Source organism: Schistocerca serialis, chromosome 1 (genome assembly GCF_023864345.2).
Source record: "Schistocerca serialis cubense isolate TAMUIC-IGC-003099 chromosome 1, iqSchSeri2.2, whole genome shotgun sequence".
Classification (NCBI taxonomy): Eukaryota; Metazoa; Arthropoda; class Insecta; order Orthoptera; family Acrididae; genus Schistocerca; species Schistocerca serialis.
The window spans coordinates 790,416,172-790,436,795 of NC_064638.1; the positions used below are offsets into that span (position 1 = coordinate 790,416,172).

Below are 20,624 nucleotides of genomic sequence, written 5' to 3' on the forward strand. Positions count from 1 at the left end.
CCCGAGGAATTTAGGACCTTAAGTGGCTTGTAAGCATTGCCCCCCTCCACATTACCAATAAATGGAGTGCGTGACCAAGAGTGTGCTTTTTAAATATTTCCTTCAGAAGAGTAGTAGTTGTTGGTTATGTACAAGGAATGAGGTGTTGAATTAGAAGACGGAGTGCTCAGTGGTGGAAAGGCCATTCGCAGTAGGATGTTTAGTGTGAAGGAAGGTGGTGTCAACATGGTCAATGCATCAACTATATGTTAGCAGTTATTTTTACTGTTTCCATTGTTTGTATCCCTTCCAGGCCTTTCCACTTGTTATTTTTACTTCTGTGTTACCCAGAACTTTCCAGTTGTTATTTTATATTTTCATTGTTTGTGTCCTATACAGGACTTTTCAATATCATAGACACAATTTATATTGGTAAGTTACACTTGCTGCTAGATTATGGATTTGCTACTGAAATACTATTCAAGGAAAACATGTTAGAAGGTATCATTAAGAAAAATAAAGGGAAACATCTAATTTAAAATGGATCAGTGCCATGAGTGTATCTGAGAATGTTCATGACAGGTGACACTGACTATAAATTTATTACTATTTTGTAATGTTTAAAAACACTTGTGAAGCAGCTCATATTCTTGGAACAAAGAAAATGTATCAAACAATTATTTAGCCACATTACTGTCAAAATTGGTATACATGTTCGGAAAGTCTGTGAGATGTTAACGAATGACAGTAATATACAGGTGAACACATTGCAATCTTTACAATCAATCACCACCACTGCCTACTTACAGTGTAAAACATTACCGGTAAGTAGGTTTCATTCCTAAAATAACTGTAATTAGTTTTCACCATTCACTTCACTATTCATTTCACTTTCCAAGAGATTCACAGGAAATAAGTCACCCCATTTGCTTGCTCTTGCACATCTGTATGCAATTCTGAAAAAGAAAAGTTTTCCTCTCATCACAAACCAAGACACAAAAACAAAAAAAGTGACAACTATATTCAGTAATACCCACTGCACTTTGAATGATTGCTTGTATTGTAATCATTGACTGAATAGAGGGATTTTATAGAAAAGAGTCTATCATTAATTTAAAAATAGTGTACAATAAGCTCATTTTAGATAATACAACAGCACTTAAAAATCTGTCAGATAAACAATTATTTACAAGTTTATCTTCAGGGACCTTTAACTGTATAATTCTTTTTCTTTATGTGAAGCAATTTGCAATATAATTTAAATGGATAGATAAAAATTCTACTCACCAACTGGTCGCAGGAGAACACACACACAAAAAGGTTTAACTTTTAAAAACTTTCTGAGCCAGTGGTTCCTTCCTCTGGCAGAAGAGTTGAAGAGGAAGGAACAGGGTGAAGGAAAAGGAGTTGATAGGTTTAGGGAAAGGGCACAGATCCAAAAAGTCACCCAGAACCCCGGGTCAGGGGAGACTTACCAGATGGGATGAGAGGAGAAGACCGACTGTTGGGAAATGCACCAGATGAGATCTGAAAACCTGAGGGCTTAAAGATGGAAGACAAGGTAATATGAACACAGAGATTACTACTAAAACATTATGCATGAGTAAATAAATAAGAGTGAAAAGCTAAGAGCATTGAATGTAACAGAGGTGGGAGCAGGGATGGCAAAAAATAGACAGGTTAAAAAATGAAAGATGCAGAAAACTAAAATAGAGTGAAGAAAGGAGTAGCTACTGTGAAGAAATGCTGAGATAGAAGGAATCAATGTAAATTAGGGCCAGGCGGGTGGTGAGAACCAAGGACATAAGTATGGCACTAGTTCCCACCTGCGTAGTTCTGAGAAACTGGTGTCTGGGGGAAGAATCCAGATGGCGCATGGTAAACAGGCACCGAGGTCATGCCCGTCATGTTGTACAGCATGCTCTGCAGCAGGATATTGTGTGTTGCCGGTTTACACACGCTGCCTATACCCTTCATCCTGACTGATAACTCATGATACTCATGCCAATACTCTAAAACATGACAGTCAAGAGCTTAGTGCCTAAGCCACACATTTTTTTCCAGTTTTTGTAATCCAAAAAACCGCCTGCAGCTTAAAATTGAGAGCAAAGTAAGTGGAAATTCTGAAAAATGTTGGTAGGTGCCGCCACACCTAACTTCTGCCGTCGAATATATGTAGCGCTACACAGGCATGCTTTGCAGCCACAAAGATAAACACTGGTGCCAAAACCTCTGCATCAGTAAATAAATTTAAAAAAAGGTGGAAGACGAGCTTTTTTTCTCCGCCCCGAGTTTCGACCACTGCATTTTCATACATTATCCAATGAAGTAAATACAAATTCCATACTGTTCATCTTCGAATGTAGCAGCCTTTCAATGTACTACAAAAATCTGACTGGCAAGTCTGTTTCGTATGTTTATCAATATGGCCAACTCTATATTCTGAATTTTTTCCTACCTGTGTCAAGTGATGGTTGCTAATAGGAACTTGTATGAATTGTGAATCACCTGCAGAATTCTCTTCACCATAATAATACGAATGTAAACATTTTGCCATGTATTCTTTCGTGTTTGCTGCTATCTCATTTAAATCCTGTCTGCCTAATAAACTACGAAACTAGAGTGAGACAACAGCAAACGCGAAAGAATATACATATCATGTCATGTTTATATTCATATTATTCTTATTCCGAATAGTGATAGAGTCAGAAATGAAGCACGGCAACTGACTAGATTTTTAAATCTAAGATGACTCTAATTTCTATGCAGAATGTAATGTACTAAAGAGGCATCTGCAAAGATTTTCAAACGGAGAAAAATTTTCGCTAAACTCTTGTTCAGAATATCTTCTATCATACGCAGCCTATTATTTGGTTCTCATTTATCATTATCAAATAAAGCAGCAGTGTAAGTAACAACAAATAGCAGTCTCTTGCCATTGTTTTGCTAATGAGACAATTCCTCTCTTTTTTTCATTATAAGCAGCGGTAGCGCACCCAAAAGCAAGCCATGCCGCGAGCGGCAACAGTCCGTAAACACTCATTATCAGAATGCAAGAAAAAATGCATAACACACTAAAAAAATGCAGTTTCAGCTTAGAGTGACGTAAACACCTACAACAAAGAGAATGGCACTTATCAGATCAAAGAAAAATAAGCAATCAATTCAAACCAGATGAAGCATGTGAAAAAGGAAGGGTAGCCGTATAAATACGGATGGAGTGCCTGACACATAGCAATGGCTACCTGGTAAAGCTTAACTGCTAAGCTTACGACTCGAACCACACTACTGCAGCTGTATCATCATTCATTCGACCTAAATTGTGTCTCATATTTCAATGGACCAACTTTGTTTCGATTTGGAGGTGTGGTCTAAAACTTTTCTCCCCCCTTGAATTTCAAGTCTCAAATTTCAGGTGTGGCTTAGATTCGGGAAATTTTTTTTCCTTGATTTCGAGTCTCATTTTTCAGGTGCGGCTTAGATTCGAGTGCGGCTTAGATTCGAGTGCGGCTTAGATTCGAGTAAATACGGTACACCATCTAGATTCTTTCCCCAGATACCAGTTTCTCAGATTCTCGCCACCCACCTAGCCTTAATTTATGTTGATTCTTTCTGTCTCAGCATTTCTTCGCACTAACTACTCCTTTCTCCATTCCATTTTAGTTTTCTACATCTTTCATTTTCTAAGCCTGTCTATTTTTCGCCGACCCCCCTCCCACCTCTGTTATGAGAATGCAGTTAGTTTTTCCCTCTTATCAACTCGTGCATGATGTTTTAGCACTAAGCTCTGCGTTCGTATTACCCTGTCTTCCACCTTTAAGCTCTAAGATTTTCAAATCTCGTTCAGTGTATTCCTCATCCATCAGTCTTTCCTTCTCATCCCATTCAGTAAATCTCCACTGATCCTGGTTTTTGGGTGACTTTTCTGGACTGTGACCCTTTCCCTAAACCTCTCCAGTCCTTTTCCTTCACCCCTCTTCCTTCCCTTCCACTCTTTTGCCACAAGAAGGAGCCACTGGCTCCCAAAGCTTGTAAAAGTTAAAAGTTTTTGTGTGAGTGTTCTCTCCTGGCACCACTTGATGAGTAGATGTTATATCTATGCATTTACGTTTTACTGTCAATAACTGATTATTTTTGTCATTACAATTTACAATATGTCATCCAACTATAAATTTAATTACAGTCTTGTCATTTCCTATAATCTATGAAATGTTCACTTTTTTTACAATGAAACTAATACATTATGCTGGATTCAAAGCCACAGACATTCAAGGCAGAGTGAACATCCTCAGTGATTTTTTTATATGCATTAATGTAATGAATAAACAACAGGTGGGATAGTACTGACCATTCTCTCCATATAAATTGTAGCCTGATGTGATGCTTCATGTGTAATTCCTTTAAATTTTGTCTAGTTTACTGTACTTTAGATAAGAAATTCTAATATATATGGTTGCCTCTGCAGTTTTTCTTATGTATACTGCACCAGCTTTACTCAGATGCTGAGAGCATGGTCATGCACTATTCCCCACTGTTAAAAGATTCTGAATAACAAAGATTAAAGACAAGAGGGAAACATTCCACGTGGGAAAAATATATCTAAAAACAAAGATGATGTGACTTACCAAACGAAAGTGCTGGCAGGTTGATAGACACACAAACAAACACAAACATACACACAAAATTCAAGCTTTCGCAACCAACGGTTGCTTCATCAGGAAAGAGGGAAGGGGAGGGAAAGACGAAAGGATGTGGGTTTTAAGGGAGAGGGTAAGGAGTCATTCCAATCCTGGGAGCGGAAAGACTTACCTTAGGGGGAAAAAAGGACAGGTATACACTCGCGCACACACACACATATCCATCCGCACATACACAGACACAAGTAGACATTTGTAAAGGCAAAGACTTTCCCTCTTTCCTGATGAAGCAACCATTGGTTGCGAAAGCTTGAATTTTGTGTGTACGTTTGTGTTTGTTTGTGTGTCTATCAACCTGCCAGCACTTTCATAGGGAACAGCCATGGACAGCCATGGGTACCAGGATGGCCCCCTCGTACGCCAACCTATTCATGGGTCGGTTAGAGGAAGCCTTCTTGGTTACCCAGGCCTGCCAACCTAAAGTTTGGTACAGATTTATTGATGACATTTTCATGATCTGGACTCACAGTGAAGAAGGACTCCAGAATTTCCTCTCCAACCTCAACTCCTTTGTTTCCATCAGATTCACCTGGTCCTACTCCAAATCCCATGCCAATTTCCTTGATGTTGACCTCCACCTGTCCAATGGCCAGCTTCACACGTCCGTCCACATCAAACCCACCAACAAGCAACAGTACCTCCATTATGACAGCTGCCACCCATTCCACATCAAACGGTCCCTTCCCTACAGCCGAGGTCTTCGTGGCAAACGAATCTGCTCCAGTCCGGAATCCCTGAACCATTACACCAACAACCTGAAAACAGCTTTCGCATCCCACAACTACCTTCCCGACCTGGTACAGAAGCAAATAACCAGAGCCACTTCCTCATCCCCTCAAACCCAGAACCTCCCACAGAAGAACCCCAAAAGTGCCCCACTTGTGACAGGATACTTTCCGGGACTGGATCAGACTCTGAATGTGGCTCTCCAGCAGGGATACGACTTCCTCAAATCCTGCCCTGAAATGAGATCCATCCTTCATGAAATCCTCCCCACTCCACCAAGAGTGTCTTTCCGCCATCCACCTAACCTTCGTAACCTCTTAGTTCATCCCTATGAAATCCCCAAACCACCTTCCCTACCCTCTGGCTTCTACCCTTGTAACCGCCCCCAGTGTAAAACCTGTCCCATGCACCCTCCCACCACCACCTACTCCAGTCCTGTAACCCGGAAGGCGTACACGATCAAAGGCAGAGCCACGTGTGAAAGCACCCACGTGATTTACCAACTGACCTGCCTACACTGTGAAGCTTTCTATGTGGGAATGACCAGCAACAAACTGTCCATTCGCATGAATGGACACAGGCAGACAGTGTTTGTTGGTAATGAGGATCACCCTGTGGCTAAACATGCCTTGGTGCACGGCCATCACATCTTGGCACAGTGTTACACTGTCCGGGTTGTCTAGATACTTCCCACTAACACCAACCTGTCAGAACTCCGGAGATGGGAACTTGCCCTTCAGTACATCCTCTCTTCTTGTTATCCACCAGGCCTCAATCTCCGCTAATTTCTAATTTAAATTTGCCGCCGCTCATACCTCACCTGTCTTTCAACAACATCTTTGCCTCTGTACTTCTGCCTCGACTGACATCTCTGCCCAAACTCTTTGCCTTTACAAATGTCTGCTTGTGTCTGTGTATGTGCGGATGGATAAGTGTGTGTGTGTGTGCGAGTGTATACCTGTCCTTTTTTCCCACTAAGGTAAGTCTTTCCGCTCCCGGGATTGGAATGACTCCTTACGCTCTCCCTTAAAACCCACATCCTTTCCTCTTTCCCTCTCCTTCCCTCTTTCCTGACGAAGCAACCGTTGGTTGCGAAAGCTTGAATTTTGTGTGTATGTTTGTGTTTGTTTGTGTGTCTATTGACCTGCCAGCACTTTCGTTTGGTAAGTCACATCATCTTTGTTTTTAGACATATTTTTCCCAAGTGGAATGTTTCCCTCATATATATATATATATATATATATATATATATATATATATATATATATATATATATATATATATATAGAGGGAAACACAAACATACACACAAAATTCAAGCTTTCGCAGGATGTGGGTTTTAAGGGAGAGGGTATGGAGTCATTCCAATCCTGGTAGTGAAAGACTTACCTTAGGGGGAAAAAAGGACACGTATTCGCACACACACCCATATCCAACCGCACATACACAGACACAAGCAGACATTTGTAAAAGCCTTTACAAATGTCTGCTTGTGTCTGTGTATGTGCGGTTGGATATGGGTGTGTGTGCGAGTGTATACGTGTCCTTTTTTCCCCCTAAGGTAAGTCTTTCCACTCCCAGGATTGGAATGACTCCATACCCTCTCGCTTAAAACCCACATCCTTTCGTCTTTACCTCTCCTTCCCTCTTTCCTGATGAAGCAACCATTGGTTGCAAAAGCTTGAATTTTGTGTGTGTCTATATATAGACACACACACACACACACACACACACACACACACACACACACACACACACACTTGGGCTGTGGCCACTTTGTAAACAAGTATATAATTCTACCAGAACAATATCACACACTGGCACAATTACTGAGTCCACAAAATGTTTAGGCCCCACTATAGTTTATGAGCATCACACTGGAGTTACTCTACTACCTACTTCAAATGTAACTGTGGCAGTTTGTCATTTCCAATGAACTAATTGGATACTAATGTTCTGACTATATTCTTTGTTCTCTTCATGACTGTCACCTCATCTCTGGCTGATACTGGCGAATTCGTATTTGTTACTAGTAATGCTTTCATGTGTCAGTTCTAAACAAGCCTGTATTAAAGCTTCCAAGCATTTATTGGATAACTCCAAACACCAAGTTTCATTTTTCTGGTTTAAGCTGTGTTGTTTCCACTAACTATAAATCACCCTGTCATTAAACTAGCACATAATATTTTACAGAATTCCACCCATCCATTTCCAAGATAACACTGAATGTGCTGCTTGGTGCAGTAACGCAGAGTTAGATAGATCAGTTAAAAATTATGTAGTTAATATGGCAAATTAAGATCCCCATGATATAATGTAGTCCCATATTTCAAATATCTGACTCTCAGTTTTGAATGTCTACTCATTCATAATTAACAGATTCAGTAAATAAAAATTGTATTTCAATCCTTGAAACAATCAAGATTAGTGAAGGATAATGACACATACATAAGTTATAAAAAGACATTACAGTAATAAAACACATCAGCTATACTGCTGCAATAAAGATAATGCAAGCAACTATGTCATGATATCCCATTACATATTAAAACACAGTATACAGACCATATCACTAAATTGGCATACACTGACACAACATATTGCCCAGAAAATAGACAAAACATTTGCTTACTTTCCATGTTTAGAGGCAGTAAAAATAACTTCTGTCAGTTTTCCTGATGCTGTGCACATTCTACAGATGGTGTGTCTTGACCTTACTAGTGTTGGTCTTACAATTCTGGGCCACTGTGCATCATCACTATGTCTGCTGCCTGCAAATTGTACAAAATCTATAACACTCACTTCAGAAAAGGTGACCGCTATGAACTATACACCTAGTTAGTCTTCCCTAAATGCAAGAAATAAAAGTCAAGTAAATAAATTGGCTTTGCAAAAAAGAAAGAGACCATTCAATAATATATTAAACATGAAGTTGTCAGCAAGCAGAATGTAAATGTCATCTGAAGTGCAACCCATCGTTAACACAACCCTTGTTACAGGAAATTTAGAATGGATAAAGATTTTTTGTCTTTTCACATTTCTCCCTTTTTACTTCAACAATCAGTGGAACAGTGACAGTATACTAATGAGACATTACTATGAATGAAAGTGAAATTTGAAAACGGGTAAAATGTATGAGGAGGAAGGGTGTTGGATTTAGTAGTAAGGAGAACTGTTCACATATTGAGATCAGCAAAAAAACTGATGAATTAAGACAAGCTATATGAATTGGAGTGGTTAAAGAAAAAGGATAGAATCCATGAATGTGAAAGAAAGATATGATAAAAATAGAATACAACCATGAGCAAAAGACAATAACCTAAATTTAGCACCAGAGGAGGAGGGGGGAACAGAAAATAATTGTAATGACATGGTTGAGGACACTCACCATGAGAGGTGTTTAGTAATTCTGACAACATAGTGAAATGAGAGAGAGAACAGGATAACATGATTATTGAACACAATGGAAGAGCTATAAATGGTATATCACAGGTAGCAAACATATTTAACAATCATTTCTTAAATATAGTTTGAAAGATACTGACAAACAGTTAATGAGGAAAATCACAGAAGCATGTCAAAAAAGCAGCTCTCCTAGAGTTCAATCATTGATACATTTGTGCTACTAACTTATCCTTCTGAAATTAAGAAAATTATATATTCCCTCAAAAATAAAAACTCATCCAGTTTTGGTGATTCCCATAAAATAAGCCCCTGAAATATGTAATGTATCACTAACTCAAGGCATTTTTTCAGAGGGGTTGAAATATGTCATTGTCAGTTTCTCCATAAGAAGGGATGACAAGAGAGATGTTGATAACTACAAACCTGTTTACTGTTGGCATTATTTTCCAAATTTTTTGAGAATAAGTACACCATCTTCTAGAATAGTAATCCACTTGAGCAACAATAATATTCTCAGCGAATCACAGTTCAGATTTCAGAAGAGTTTTTCTACTGAGAATGCCATTTACATGTTCATTCACCAAATTTGACAAGCATTAAATAATAAAATAGTCCCACATGGTATTTTCTGTTACCTATATAAAGCTTTTGACTTGTGAATCACAATATTCTCCTACATAAATTGAAATGTTATGGGACTGCTGGTATAGGCAACCAATGGATAATGTCATATCCAACCAAAAGAATGTACAAATTTGTACTTGGTAATTCAACTGATGTAGTCCGAGGACATTATTCTGACTGGGGAGAAATCACATATGCAGTTCCCCAAAGCTCAATCTTACGTGCACTATTGTTCCTCACATATGTAAATGGTCTTCCATCTAGCACACAACAAGCACAATTTGTTCCTTTTTCAGATGACACTAATACTGTAAACAGCTGACAGATACACACAGAAACAGAAAAAATAGTAAACAATGTTCTCAGAAGTACCACTGACTGGTTTTCTGTAGATGGTCTCATCCTCAATTTTAAAGAGACACAACGTATTCAGTTCTGCACATCTAGGGGTACCTCACCAGTGATAAGTTTAACACATGATGAAGAAATAATAAATAGGGTAGAAACTTCAAAATTTTTTGGTGTCTAGATAAATGAGAATTTACACTGGGAAAGCACATTTCAGAAATCCTAAAACAACTTTGTTCAGCCACATTTGCACTTAAAATCACTGCCCATCTTGGGAGAGACAAATCAGTAAGCTGACATATTCTGCATATTTTCATTCAATACTGTCCTATGGAATGATGTTCTGGGATAACTCATCTTTAAGAAAGAAAGTCTTCATTGCTCAAAAATCTGTTGTAAGAAAAAGGTGTGATGCACACCCACAATCACCTTATGAGGAATAGGCCGTGCAGATGTATTACAAGATTACACAAAGAGTGAGTCTTCATCTAGGACATTATTTGGAGGAAGATAGAGAAAGTCATTTTGTTTGTGGAGAACACTATTTCTTATCCGAGAATTGTCATAGCTTTTAAAAAATCCCTTTGGTGACTCTAACACACAGGTCTTCCAAATGGTTTTGCTATATTTCAAGATCTGCTATTGCCACATAAATCTTTTACTAACAAATATGAAGGTATAAACTCACCACTACAAGGTTCACTACTTAACATTCCTTTATTCATTGATTGTGATGAGATGATATACTTATGCTTTCTTTTGCCTCTTGTGAAGCCCTGACTTTATAGGGAGAAACTCTTTGATGGAACATTTACAACCTCAAGTGCCATTGTTAGTGTGTTGCGAGGTTTTTGTATTCGCTACTGTTTTGGTCATAGACTAAATGATGTTGCACATACTAGTGGCCTAACACTTTCATATGTTTTTGTAGCTTCAACATAAGGAATCAACTTCATGACCTTTATTTCCTGACACTTTCTCTCTTCCATGAAAGCCATATATATTTTTAACTTGGGACTGCATGATTCATAGACCAAATGGCACAGAAAAAAGGCTATGAAAACAGGCTCAGGTTCATCTGTAACTTCGCTACATTTACTACAGATTACTTTTCCCTATCACAATGTGGTGGATGTTTGTAATACTGGCATTTAAAATAGCTCACTATGTTGGGCATGTAGGGTCATCTTTTGAACCTTGATGTGTTCTGGCTACATGCATTTTCGCTATCTGTACATTTCCTTCACTTTCTGAGAAACAGATGTTCACATACACAATATACCACATCTAAATCATCCACATATTTTAATTTTCTAGCAATACATTCAGAGCTCTATGGATATAGAATGGTGAAACCTTTTCAAAGAAGCTACTACTTTTTCACTACAAAAAAAGTGTTCTTTGATACACTCAGTGCCCTTTTATTGTACATGGTTTCTTTAGACCTTAATTTTATCCATTGTTTTTCAGTGTTTCGTCCACGACTGTTTTACTTTCGTAAAATGAAGACAAACTGCCTTCAGTCACAAGTTGCATTTATTTACTGCACTATGCATTTCGAGCCCTGGAGGTTCATCTTCAGGTGCTTTGTAGTGATTTACACCAGTTTTTTTAGTTGTTTGCCTGTTGATATTACATTTTTGTGTTACAACATGGTATATTGTAGATATAAGTTTAACAGCGTTAATAATATGAAACCAACTTACAGTTTAACATTGTATGATGTCTGCTTCTGTTGTACAGTTGGTATACACAATATACATCTTTAATTTTGTAGTACATACTGGGATATATACATTGTCACACACTTTTTCGCACAAGAACACACCTGCATATAAACTTTCACAGTTGTTAAATAATATCCTCAGAGAATTTTACACTTTTGAAACCACATACACAATAAAAAATGCACATGAGTTAACAACACTCATCAAAGATGTAAAAATCCCCGGAGAAGCTAGATTTGCCTCATTTGACATTATCAACTTGTTCGCAAATGTACCTGTTAAAGAGACAATTGAAATTATTAGAAAAAACCTCATCACACACAAAAACTAACCATACCAGAGATTACAGAGTTGGTAGATCTACTTGAACTAGTACTGTCCCACAACTACTTTTCATTTAATAATAAAATCTATCAACAGAGAAAAGGCTTAGCTATGGGTAACTGCATGTCAAGTTTCCTAGCTGACATTTTCATCAACCACTTAGAGAATGTTCTTCAAACGAGAAAAAAAACTTGTTCAAAAAATTGTGTATTACAAGAGATATGTAGATGACACACTACTCTTATTTGATGGCACTAAAGATGAACTTGAAGAACTCCTCACATCATTCAACTCACTCCACAATAAAATAAAGTTCACAATAGAACATGAAAGAAATCAATCCATAAATTTCTTAGACCTCACAATTGTGAATGAGCAACAAGAACATAACTTGTACATTTACCAAAAACCAACCTACACTGACATCACAATACATGAATCTTCATACCACCCGAACACACATAAGTATGCTGCATTTAGATCAATACTGAACAGGGCACATACATTACCTTTAAAACCCGAAGCACTAACACAAGAAATAGATACTATCAAAACAATAGCAGCAAATAATGGTTACTCTGTTAAATCAATTGATAAACTTATCTAAAAAAAATCCAAACCAACATCACTCACAAAAACAATGAAAAGAAAACTACCAACACAAAACAAATCTTTAAAAGCATTCCATACTTAGGCACAGTATCACAAAAAATAGCTAACTTATTAAAAAAAAAAAAAAAAAAAAAAAAAAACAATATTAAAATATCTTTCTCCACAAACAGCAAACTTGGATACCACTTACGTCACACAGTGAACACAAACAAGCCAATAACACTACACAGTGGAATATATAAATTACAATGTAACAGTTGCCCTGCATTTTACATAGGAAAAACTGGAAGAACCTTCCACACACAGTATAAAGAACACACCGACACCTTCCAACTAAACCATTTTGAAAAATCTACAATAGCTAACCACATGTATATTAATAAACACAGGCTTGACGACATCCTCAACAGCCTAACTGTACTTCACACAGAACCCAACAGTAAAAAATAAAGCTACACAAAGAAAAATATTCTGAAAACTTGTTAAATGAACAAACAGAGTTTAAAAGCCACAATTTTTTTCTACACCTTTAAAAGTTTATTTTTTCCTGGGAATCAAATCTGTAATAGTACAAACAGCTGACAATCTACAACATGGTGCCAAATAATTATTTTAATAATACCTGTGTACTAGTAATACTATATCATATTATCTTCTGTGAAACAAGAAAATCGATTATATTTAGAAGCAGAACATCTGTATGAATGAATAATAATCTTTGGCATGTTTACGTTCTGCTACTACAATGTGCGAAAAAGTGTGTGACAATGTATGTATCCCAGTATGTACTACAAAATTAAATATGTATATTGTGTATACCAACTGCACAACAGAAGCAGACATCATACAATGTTAAACTGTAAGTTAGTTTCATATTATTAACGCTGTTAAACTTATATCTACAATATACCATGTTGTAACACAAAAATGTAATATCAACAGGCAAACATCTAAAAAAACTGATGTAAATCACTAAAAAGCACCTGAAGATGAGCCTCCAGGGCTCGAAATGCATAGTGCAGTAAATAAACGCAACTTGTGACTGAAGGTGGTTTGTTCTTTTAGACCTTTTGTTGTTGGAGAACTATCCTTCAAGGAGTTTTTCATGGACTGAGTGCCAATACTGATCCTCTGGAGGTGTTTTTGTTTGACATTGTAGGACCCACTGATGTCCCTTGAGCAGCTAGCAAAGCCCCAGGTACCAGAAGCAGCCCAATGCAATCAAGGTGCAGTAATTTCCGCAGAGGTTACCACCTAACAACTATTCAGCATCAACAGCTCCACCCCCCCAGCATGTAACACACAAAGTTTAGTCTATTTACATCCTTGAGATCTGAGTTGGTGACTTAAGACCCTCCTTCACTCTCACACAAAACGATATTTAGAGAGTGCTCACTTTTTCAAAATTATTCTAGTTCATAAGTGTTGTAAAAGTTGTTACACTTCACATCAATATGTTCGGCACCTATTTCTTGAAGGTAACTCTTTGAACTCCAAAAGTTATCAGTGTTCACAAATGGTTAAAATGTTGTTTTGTTGGGTAGGTGGGGGTGGGGGCAGAGCAATGGTAAGAGGTGTCAGTGACTGTGGGATACTGTACTTAAATACTTACTGTTAGCCTACCGCACTTTGAGGAGTTGCTACCTAATGTAGAGAATAACTACAAATAGGGTTTGTATTAAAAGCTCCTATATCTAGTCCACTTCCCTTTTGGTGGATTGAATTGAATATCTTCAGACCCACAAAACACGAAATTGTAATAAAGCAGTAAACATGAAAATGCTCTGTGACACATTCTGTCCTCTTCATTTCATGGCTGACATATTTTAAAATATTAAGCACTTTAAAGAAACCAGGAGTCAGATCTCTCCAAAATGCCAATCAAATAAACTCCTCAAAATGAGACCTAAGAACCCGACTGAATTTTTAAATTTTAAAATGACATACCTCATTCTGAATTATAGACAGCAGTATTTTCTCGTCAATAATACAACCTTTTAATTGTTAGATGCAATTGATGTAGGTTGTTGGAAGGCTGGAAGAAGAGCAAAAAATTGAAAAATGATCTGCCAATAATGGGAAGTGATGGAGTTCCTGGCTTTGGAAGAGTTACTACTAACTACTATTAAAAATATGATCACACTTAAATTCAAACTTGTGAAATACCACTCTCTTGTAGAGAATGAACTGAGAATATATCTCAAACAATACATTTTAAAATCTTGGGGGAAGCAAGAACTTTAAAAAGCAAGAAGATGTTGTTTTCAATGGAGAGACGTCTACAGACGTTAAAGTAACCTCTGGCGTGCCACAGGGGAGTGTTATGGGAACATTGATTTTCACAATATATATAAATGACCTAGTAGATAGTGTCAGAAGGTCCATATGGCTTTTCGCGGATGATGCTGTAGTATACAGAGAAGTTGCAGCATTAGAAAATTGTAGCGAAATGCAGGATGATCTGCAGTGGTTAGGCACTTGGTGCAGGGAGTGGCAACTGACCCTTAACATAGACAAATGTAATGTATTGCGAATACATAGAAAGAAGGATCCTTTATTGTATGATTATATGATAGCGGAACAAACACTGGTAGCAGTTACTTCTGTAAAATATCTGGGAGTATGCGTGTGGAACGATTTGAAGTGGAATGATCATATAAAATTAATTGTTGGTAAGGCGGGTACCAGGTTGAGATTCATTGGGAGAGTCCTTAGAAAATGTAGTCCATCAACAAAGGAGGTGGCTTACAAAACACTCGTTCGACCTATACTTGAGTATTGCTCATCAGTGTCGTTCTTCCCGCGAACCATACGCGACTGGAACAGAAAAGGGAGGTAATGACAGTGGCACGTAAAGTGCCCTCCGCCACACACCGTTGGGTGGCTTGCGGAGTATAAATGTAGATGTAGACTAGAAGCAACATGGATGCAAATGTCTGACACTATTACGCCTCTCAAGGTTAGAAAAATACCTTCTAGATGTCGCTTGCAAAGTATAACCTATTATACAACTGCTGCTAGCAGGATCATAGTGTCAACAGTCGAGTGATATCTCCTGAAAGCACCCTGACTGTAACTAAGAAACTGCGTGGGTTCTAAAATCCAGACAAAGTGGCAGTTCGCCACAAGCTCTGAGGCATTCCTTTACAGCTTAGTTATGTAGGGATGTTTGGTCCTTCCAAAGTTTGAAGATGGGGATAAAATGATTAAAATAGCCACTTTCTGTATCAGAAAAGTATCCTGCTTCATTTACAAAGTTAAAATGATGAGTACTTCTTTAACATTTACAACGGAATGCCAAAATATGTTTCAGTATATTTTTCCATGCCCTTTGTACAACTGAAGTCCAAACAACTTCTCTGAGAGCTTGCTCATCAGTAGCAGATGGGTGGTGGTGTGTTTGAGAGAAAAGTTCTGCCAAGATTTGGACAATGTGTCCCTTAATGCTCTGTCAAACCCTATTACTGATCACAGCAGGAAAATGATACCTTATTCCCAACTATAAATCCTCTTCATATCTTCCAGAAGACATCAATCCTCTGCCAAAAAGATTCTCTCAATAGTTTGTCACCACAGCCAGTTGGTAATCAAGTCCCAAAATGCAAGATGTGCATTAAACTTCTACCAGACAATAATGGGGGAAGGGGTGGGGGGGGGGGGGGGGGAGGTAGTGGGTGATGGGTGGGGTGGGGGGGGGGAGGGAGGGGGAAGGTGCTATTTTTTTCGCCACCTTCCAGTGACAATATCCTTCTTTTACCTGAAATGCTGTGTCGGTCACAGAAAGAAATGGTGTGGGTATTTCTAGCCATCTGAGAGAGTTTAATTGTTTTGGCTTTCAAATATGGTGTTTTTCTAGTGACCTTAATCAGCTGAATATATTTTCATCAATGTGCGGCTGACAAAACATCAGATCAAGCAAAATGGTGATGAAAACAAAGTTCCATCTCCATGCAGAGTTTACCCAGATTTACTAATACAGCATGATCACTGGGCACTACTGTGGTGTATCTATAGAGTTGACATACCAATGCTTTGGATTTGGAATGTAATGTCTCATTTGAAGACTGATGAATCCTGCCATGCTCAAGCAATGTCGAACAACTGAAGGTCAAATACAAATCAACTGTCTTCTCTAGTTCATCATCATCATCTTAATCATGAACAGTCATCCTGTAATCACTGCTGGTAAAAGTCTCTTACATTATAGCATCCAGCTACATGTGTTCATGTAGCTCCTGCATGTTTTCTAACAACTGATATCCCTGTGCTTCCTGAGCTGGAGACTTGTCAGTGCCACCAATCCTCTATACCAAGAACCCTGGGCATGCTTCAACAAAACCCATGTGATGTGACAGTGACACATCATGTACCACGTGGAATCTTGACTTAAATTACTGGATCAAGAAGACAGTAACACCCTCCACACATGTGCACGCGCGCGCGCACACACACACACACACACACACACACACACACACACACACACACACACACACACACAGCAACAATAAGGAAATGACAGATTGCTACTAATTACATAGAGGATGTGTTGAGTTGCAGTCAGCACAATGAAAAACAATGCTAGAAATATTCAGCTTTTGGACTACGCCCATCACCAAAAGGAGAACTCACATACAATCACAACTCACACAACACAGGGCCACTGTCCTCTCCTGGCATTAAGGACCATCTGTGACTACATCCAAGATGAGCAGAGTCATCATACATATTTTCTCTGGTGTTTAGGCAGATATTTTCAGTTTTGTTTTTGAAATGTGTAACTAGAGTCAGCCCAAATACATCACAGTTTTCATTTGATGCCCTGTGTCAATAGAATGCATCAGTTTGTTCCAATTACACACAAAATGATTTTTGAAGTTTCATTTGATGGAGCGGTCCAAAATTAGCCTAATATATTATTTGTTTTATTGATAAAACATGAAGAATTACCAGTACTCCAGCAATGACTGACCAGCATTGCTGCATGGTGGTAGAAGTCAGCAAGGGCCAGGGTTGTGCTGTCACTGCTGGTGACTCTTCAAGTTATATCAATAAAACAAATATTATATTAGGTTAATTTTGGACTGCTCCATCAAATGGACACTTCAAAAATCACTTTGTGTGTAACTGGAACCAACTGATGCAGTCTAGGACATCATATGAAAGTAGTATCAACAAAAGAAATATTGCACTAGATTCATTTGGGACCACTCTATCAAATGGGCACATAAATTTCACTTTAAAGGTCATTTTGCTGGTGACAAGAAAGACACCAATGCTTTCATCAACACTGGAAGTTGCATGAAAGACATGACGAGCAGTATATGCCTGGGATGACTCCCAACTACGCATTTCAAAACTGAAATTGAAAATATCTGCTGAATCGCCAGAGAAAATGTGCTTGATGCCTCTTAGGAACTTCCACTGTCACTGACAAGGCGTGTCCAAGAGACAGCTGGGCCATCCAAGTTGCTGAGCACACTACCTGATGCAATGTGCTTCACTTCAATGACTGCTTCCCAGCCGATAGCACCTGGATTCTCCCCACTTACCCTTCAACATACCCTTTGATCCTGTAACTCCCTGGCCTCAACCCACACTAGCCCCTGTTCTCCTCCTGCCAATCTCCTTCACTGTTCCTATTCCAGAAAAACATAGTCCCTCAGTCCTCGTACATAGTTCTTTCCCCTTCTCTACTTCTGGCATCTTCTCTTCTCCACCCCCCCCCCCCCCGCCCCCACTCCCTCATTCTTCCATCCTGCTTCCAATACAGTCTCTCAATGCTGCACATAGGAGCCCTATCCTGTATTGACCACATCCCTGCACACTCCCATATGTAGCCCTGACGTCTTCTCTCAGTCCTACCCAGCTCTCTCTCCCTTCTCTCTTCCCCATACCTCTTCCATACCCCACCGCTCATCTCAGACACAGTTGTAGTTAGGCCTTAGCACTCGGAGATGACAGTGGCCTTGTATGTGTGCACTGCTCTTGTGTGAACATGTGTGAGTTTTCTCCTTCTGCTGAAGGACTTACTCTGAAAGATGAGTATTTCTAGCAGTGTTTTTCATTGTACCTGTCTGCAGTTCAGTGGCTCCTTTCAGTTCAGCCGCTCCTTTATGTGACGAGTAGCAATCTATCCTTCCTGTGTGTGTGTGTGTGTGTGTGTGTGTGTGTGTGTGTGTGTGTGTGTGTGTGTGTGTGTGTGTGTGTGTGTGTGTGTGTGTGTACTATCTTCTTGGTGTGCGCATGTGTCTCTCTCTCTACTGATGAAGGCTGTGGCCGAAAGCTCTATGTAAGTGTCTTTTACTTAATGTGTCTCCTTTACAGTAAATAGCACTCTGTTTTTTCCTACAGTGCTGTTATATTAAGTGAAATAGACTGGACATGTGTGTATACCAGTAAAACCATGGGTAGAAAGCTCATCCTAAACCCCTGAAACGACTCCAATCAATTTGGGAGAGATATTAGTTACAAGCCAGAAAGAAATATTGTGGGAGTAAGAGCCATCAGCCTCCTACTGGTGTGGGGGTGATAATACAGAGAGAGAAGGGGGGAGGAGGAGATGGATAGTGAGGGGCAGAGGAGGAGAGGGGCAGGAGGAGATGGTCAGAGAGATGGGCAGGAGGAGATCAACAGAGAGTGGTGGTTGGAAGAGCTGTACACAGCGAGGTGCTGGGCAAAATGGACAAAGAGTGAGGGAAGGATGAGATGGACAGAGAGGGGAAGGAGAAAATGGACTAACAGAAGATTGAAATAAATACAGAGCCAAGTGATACAGTGTACTCAGCTATCTCTACATACATGCAGAAAACAAGAGTCGGAACACTATTTGCAGAGACATACAGCCGGAGATTTCTGACTCTCCATACACACTGAGACAATTATTATCTTTTCAGTGCCAAGCATGTCGCAAACAGTCATGAAATTATTTACTCCCTTTTCTGGCACATTTTGTAATCTGCTACTTGGTCATGTAAAAATGTTTTCTGTGATGTAAACAAAGTGGGTTGTGAGTGACACGAGTTCTGTCAGCTTTTCCATTTGCTCAACTGCATGTGACTCATGCCACAAGAATTCCAAGACATAGCTTTTGTGATGGCACATATGGGCATGTCAGATTTAAAATAGACAATATGTACAAGCATAAGGATAGTGTATTGAACACATTATGTTTGCAGATATTGTTTATTTTTAATCTGACTTGAAAAAACCTAATGCTTTTCATTTGATCTTCACATGCCCATTCATGGTGCAACATGAGGGACAGCACAGATTGAGGAGATAATGTGAATTTGTAAAGCATAAGAACCAAATATGGTAACTTAGTCTTACCAAAACTAATTATCAAAATAAAATTCTTTACTTGAGATGTTGGATTTTTGAAGTTTTTCCTCTGAGTTCATGTCTGGATACATATTCTGTCATGGGAATTTGAAAGCTGCTATGAGAGTATACTTAGAATTTTTGTTCCATATTTGTAAGTAATGTAAATGAGTTACGAGCATATTTTTCAAATTTGTCTGAGAAGGTAATTCAGTAAAGAACAGGTTTTGCCACTTTATCATGCTGTCATTTTCACCATATATGGGACACATGCATATACTTGAATTTCATAAACATTCTGAAGTACTTAGAAATCGTAGAATTTATCCATATTTGCACCAAAATTCAACAAGTAGTATTTTACCTTTCAACTTATGTACAACAGTTCTACTACACTTACAAAACTATATATATCACAAGTAGATATATTAGTAATGACTTATACTTTTGTGAAAGCAATATTAGCAGAACTCTATACTCAATTACTCCCCCCCCCGCGAACCATGGACCTTGCCGCTGGTGGGGAGGCTTGCGTGCCTCAGCGATACAGATGGCCGTACCGTAGGTGCAACCACAATGGAGGGGTATCTGTTGAGAGGCCAGACAAACGTGTGCTTCCTGAAGAGGGGCAGCAGCCTTTTCAGTAGTTGCAGGGGCAACAGTCTGGATGATTGACTGATCTGGCCTTGTAAGCCTAACCAAAATGGTCTTGCTGTGCTGGTACTGCGAACGGCTGAAAGCAAGGGGAAACTACAGCCGTAATTTTTCCCGAGGTCATGCAGTTTTACTGTATGGTTAAATGATGATGGCGTCCTCTTGGGTAAAATATTCAGGAGGTAAAATAGTCCCCCATTCGGAT

General features: G+C 38.9%; 1 protein-coding gene across 1 annotated transcript in view; it reads right to left on the minus strand.

Annotated features, from left to right (window-relative positions):
* Positions 1–242: 242 nt before the first annotated feature.
* LOC126483682 (methyltransferase-like protein 17, mitochondrial) overlaps positions 243–20,624 on the minus strand; it is a 114,536-nt gene continuing 94,154 nt past the window's right edge. Inside the window, exons 9-10 of the mRNA XM_050106768.1 lie at positions 8,035–8,173; positions 243–935 (exon numbers count right to left, since the gene is read on the minus strand). Of these exons, the coding sequence (XP_049962725.1) occupies positions 836–935; positions 8,035–8,173 (239 nt within the window). The 3' untranslated portion in view covers positions 243–835. The remainder of the gene's footprint in view (positions 936–8,034; positions 8,174–20,624) is intronic.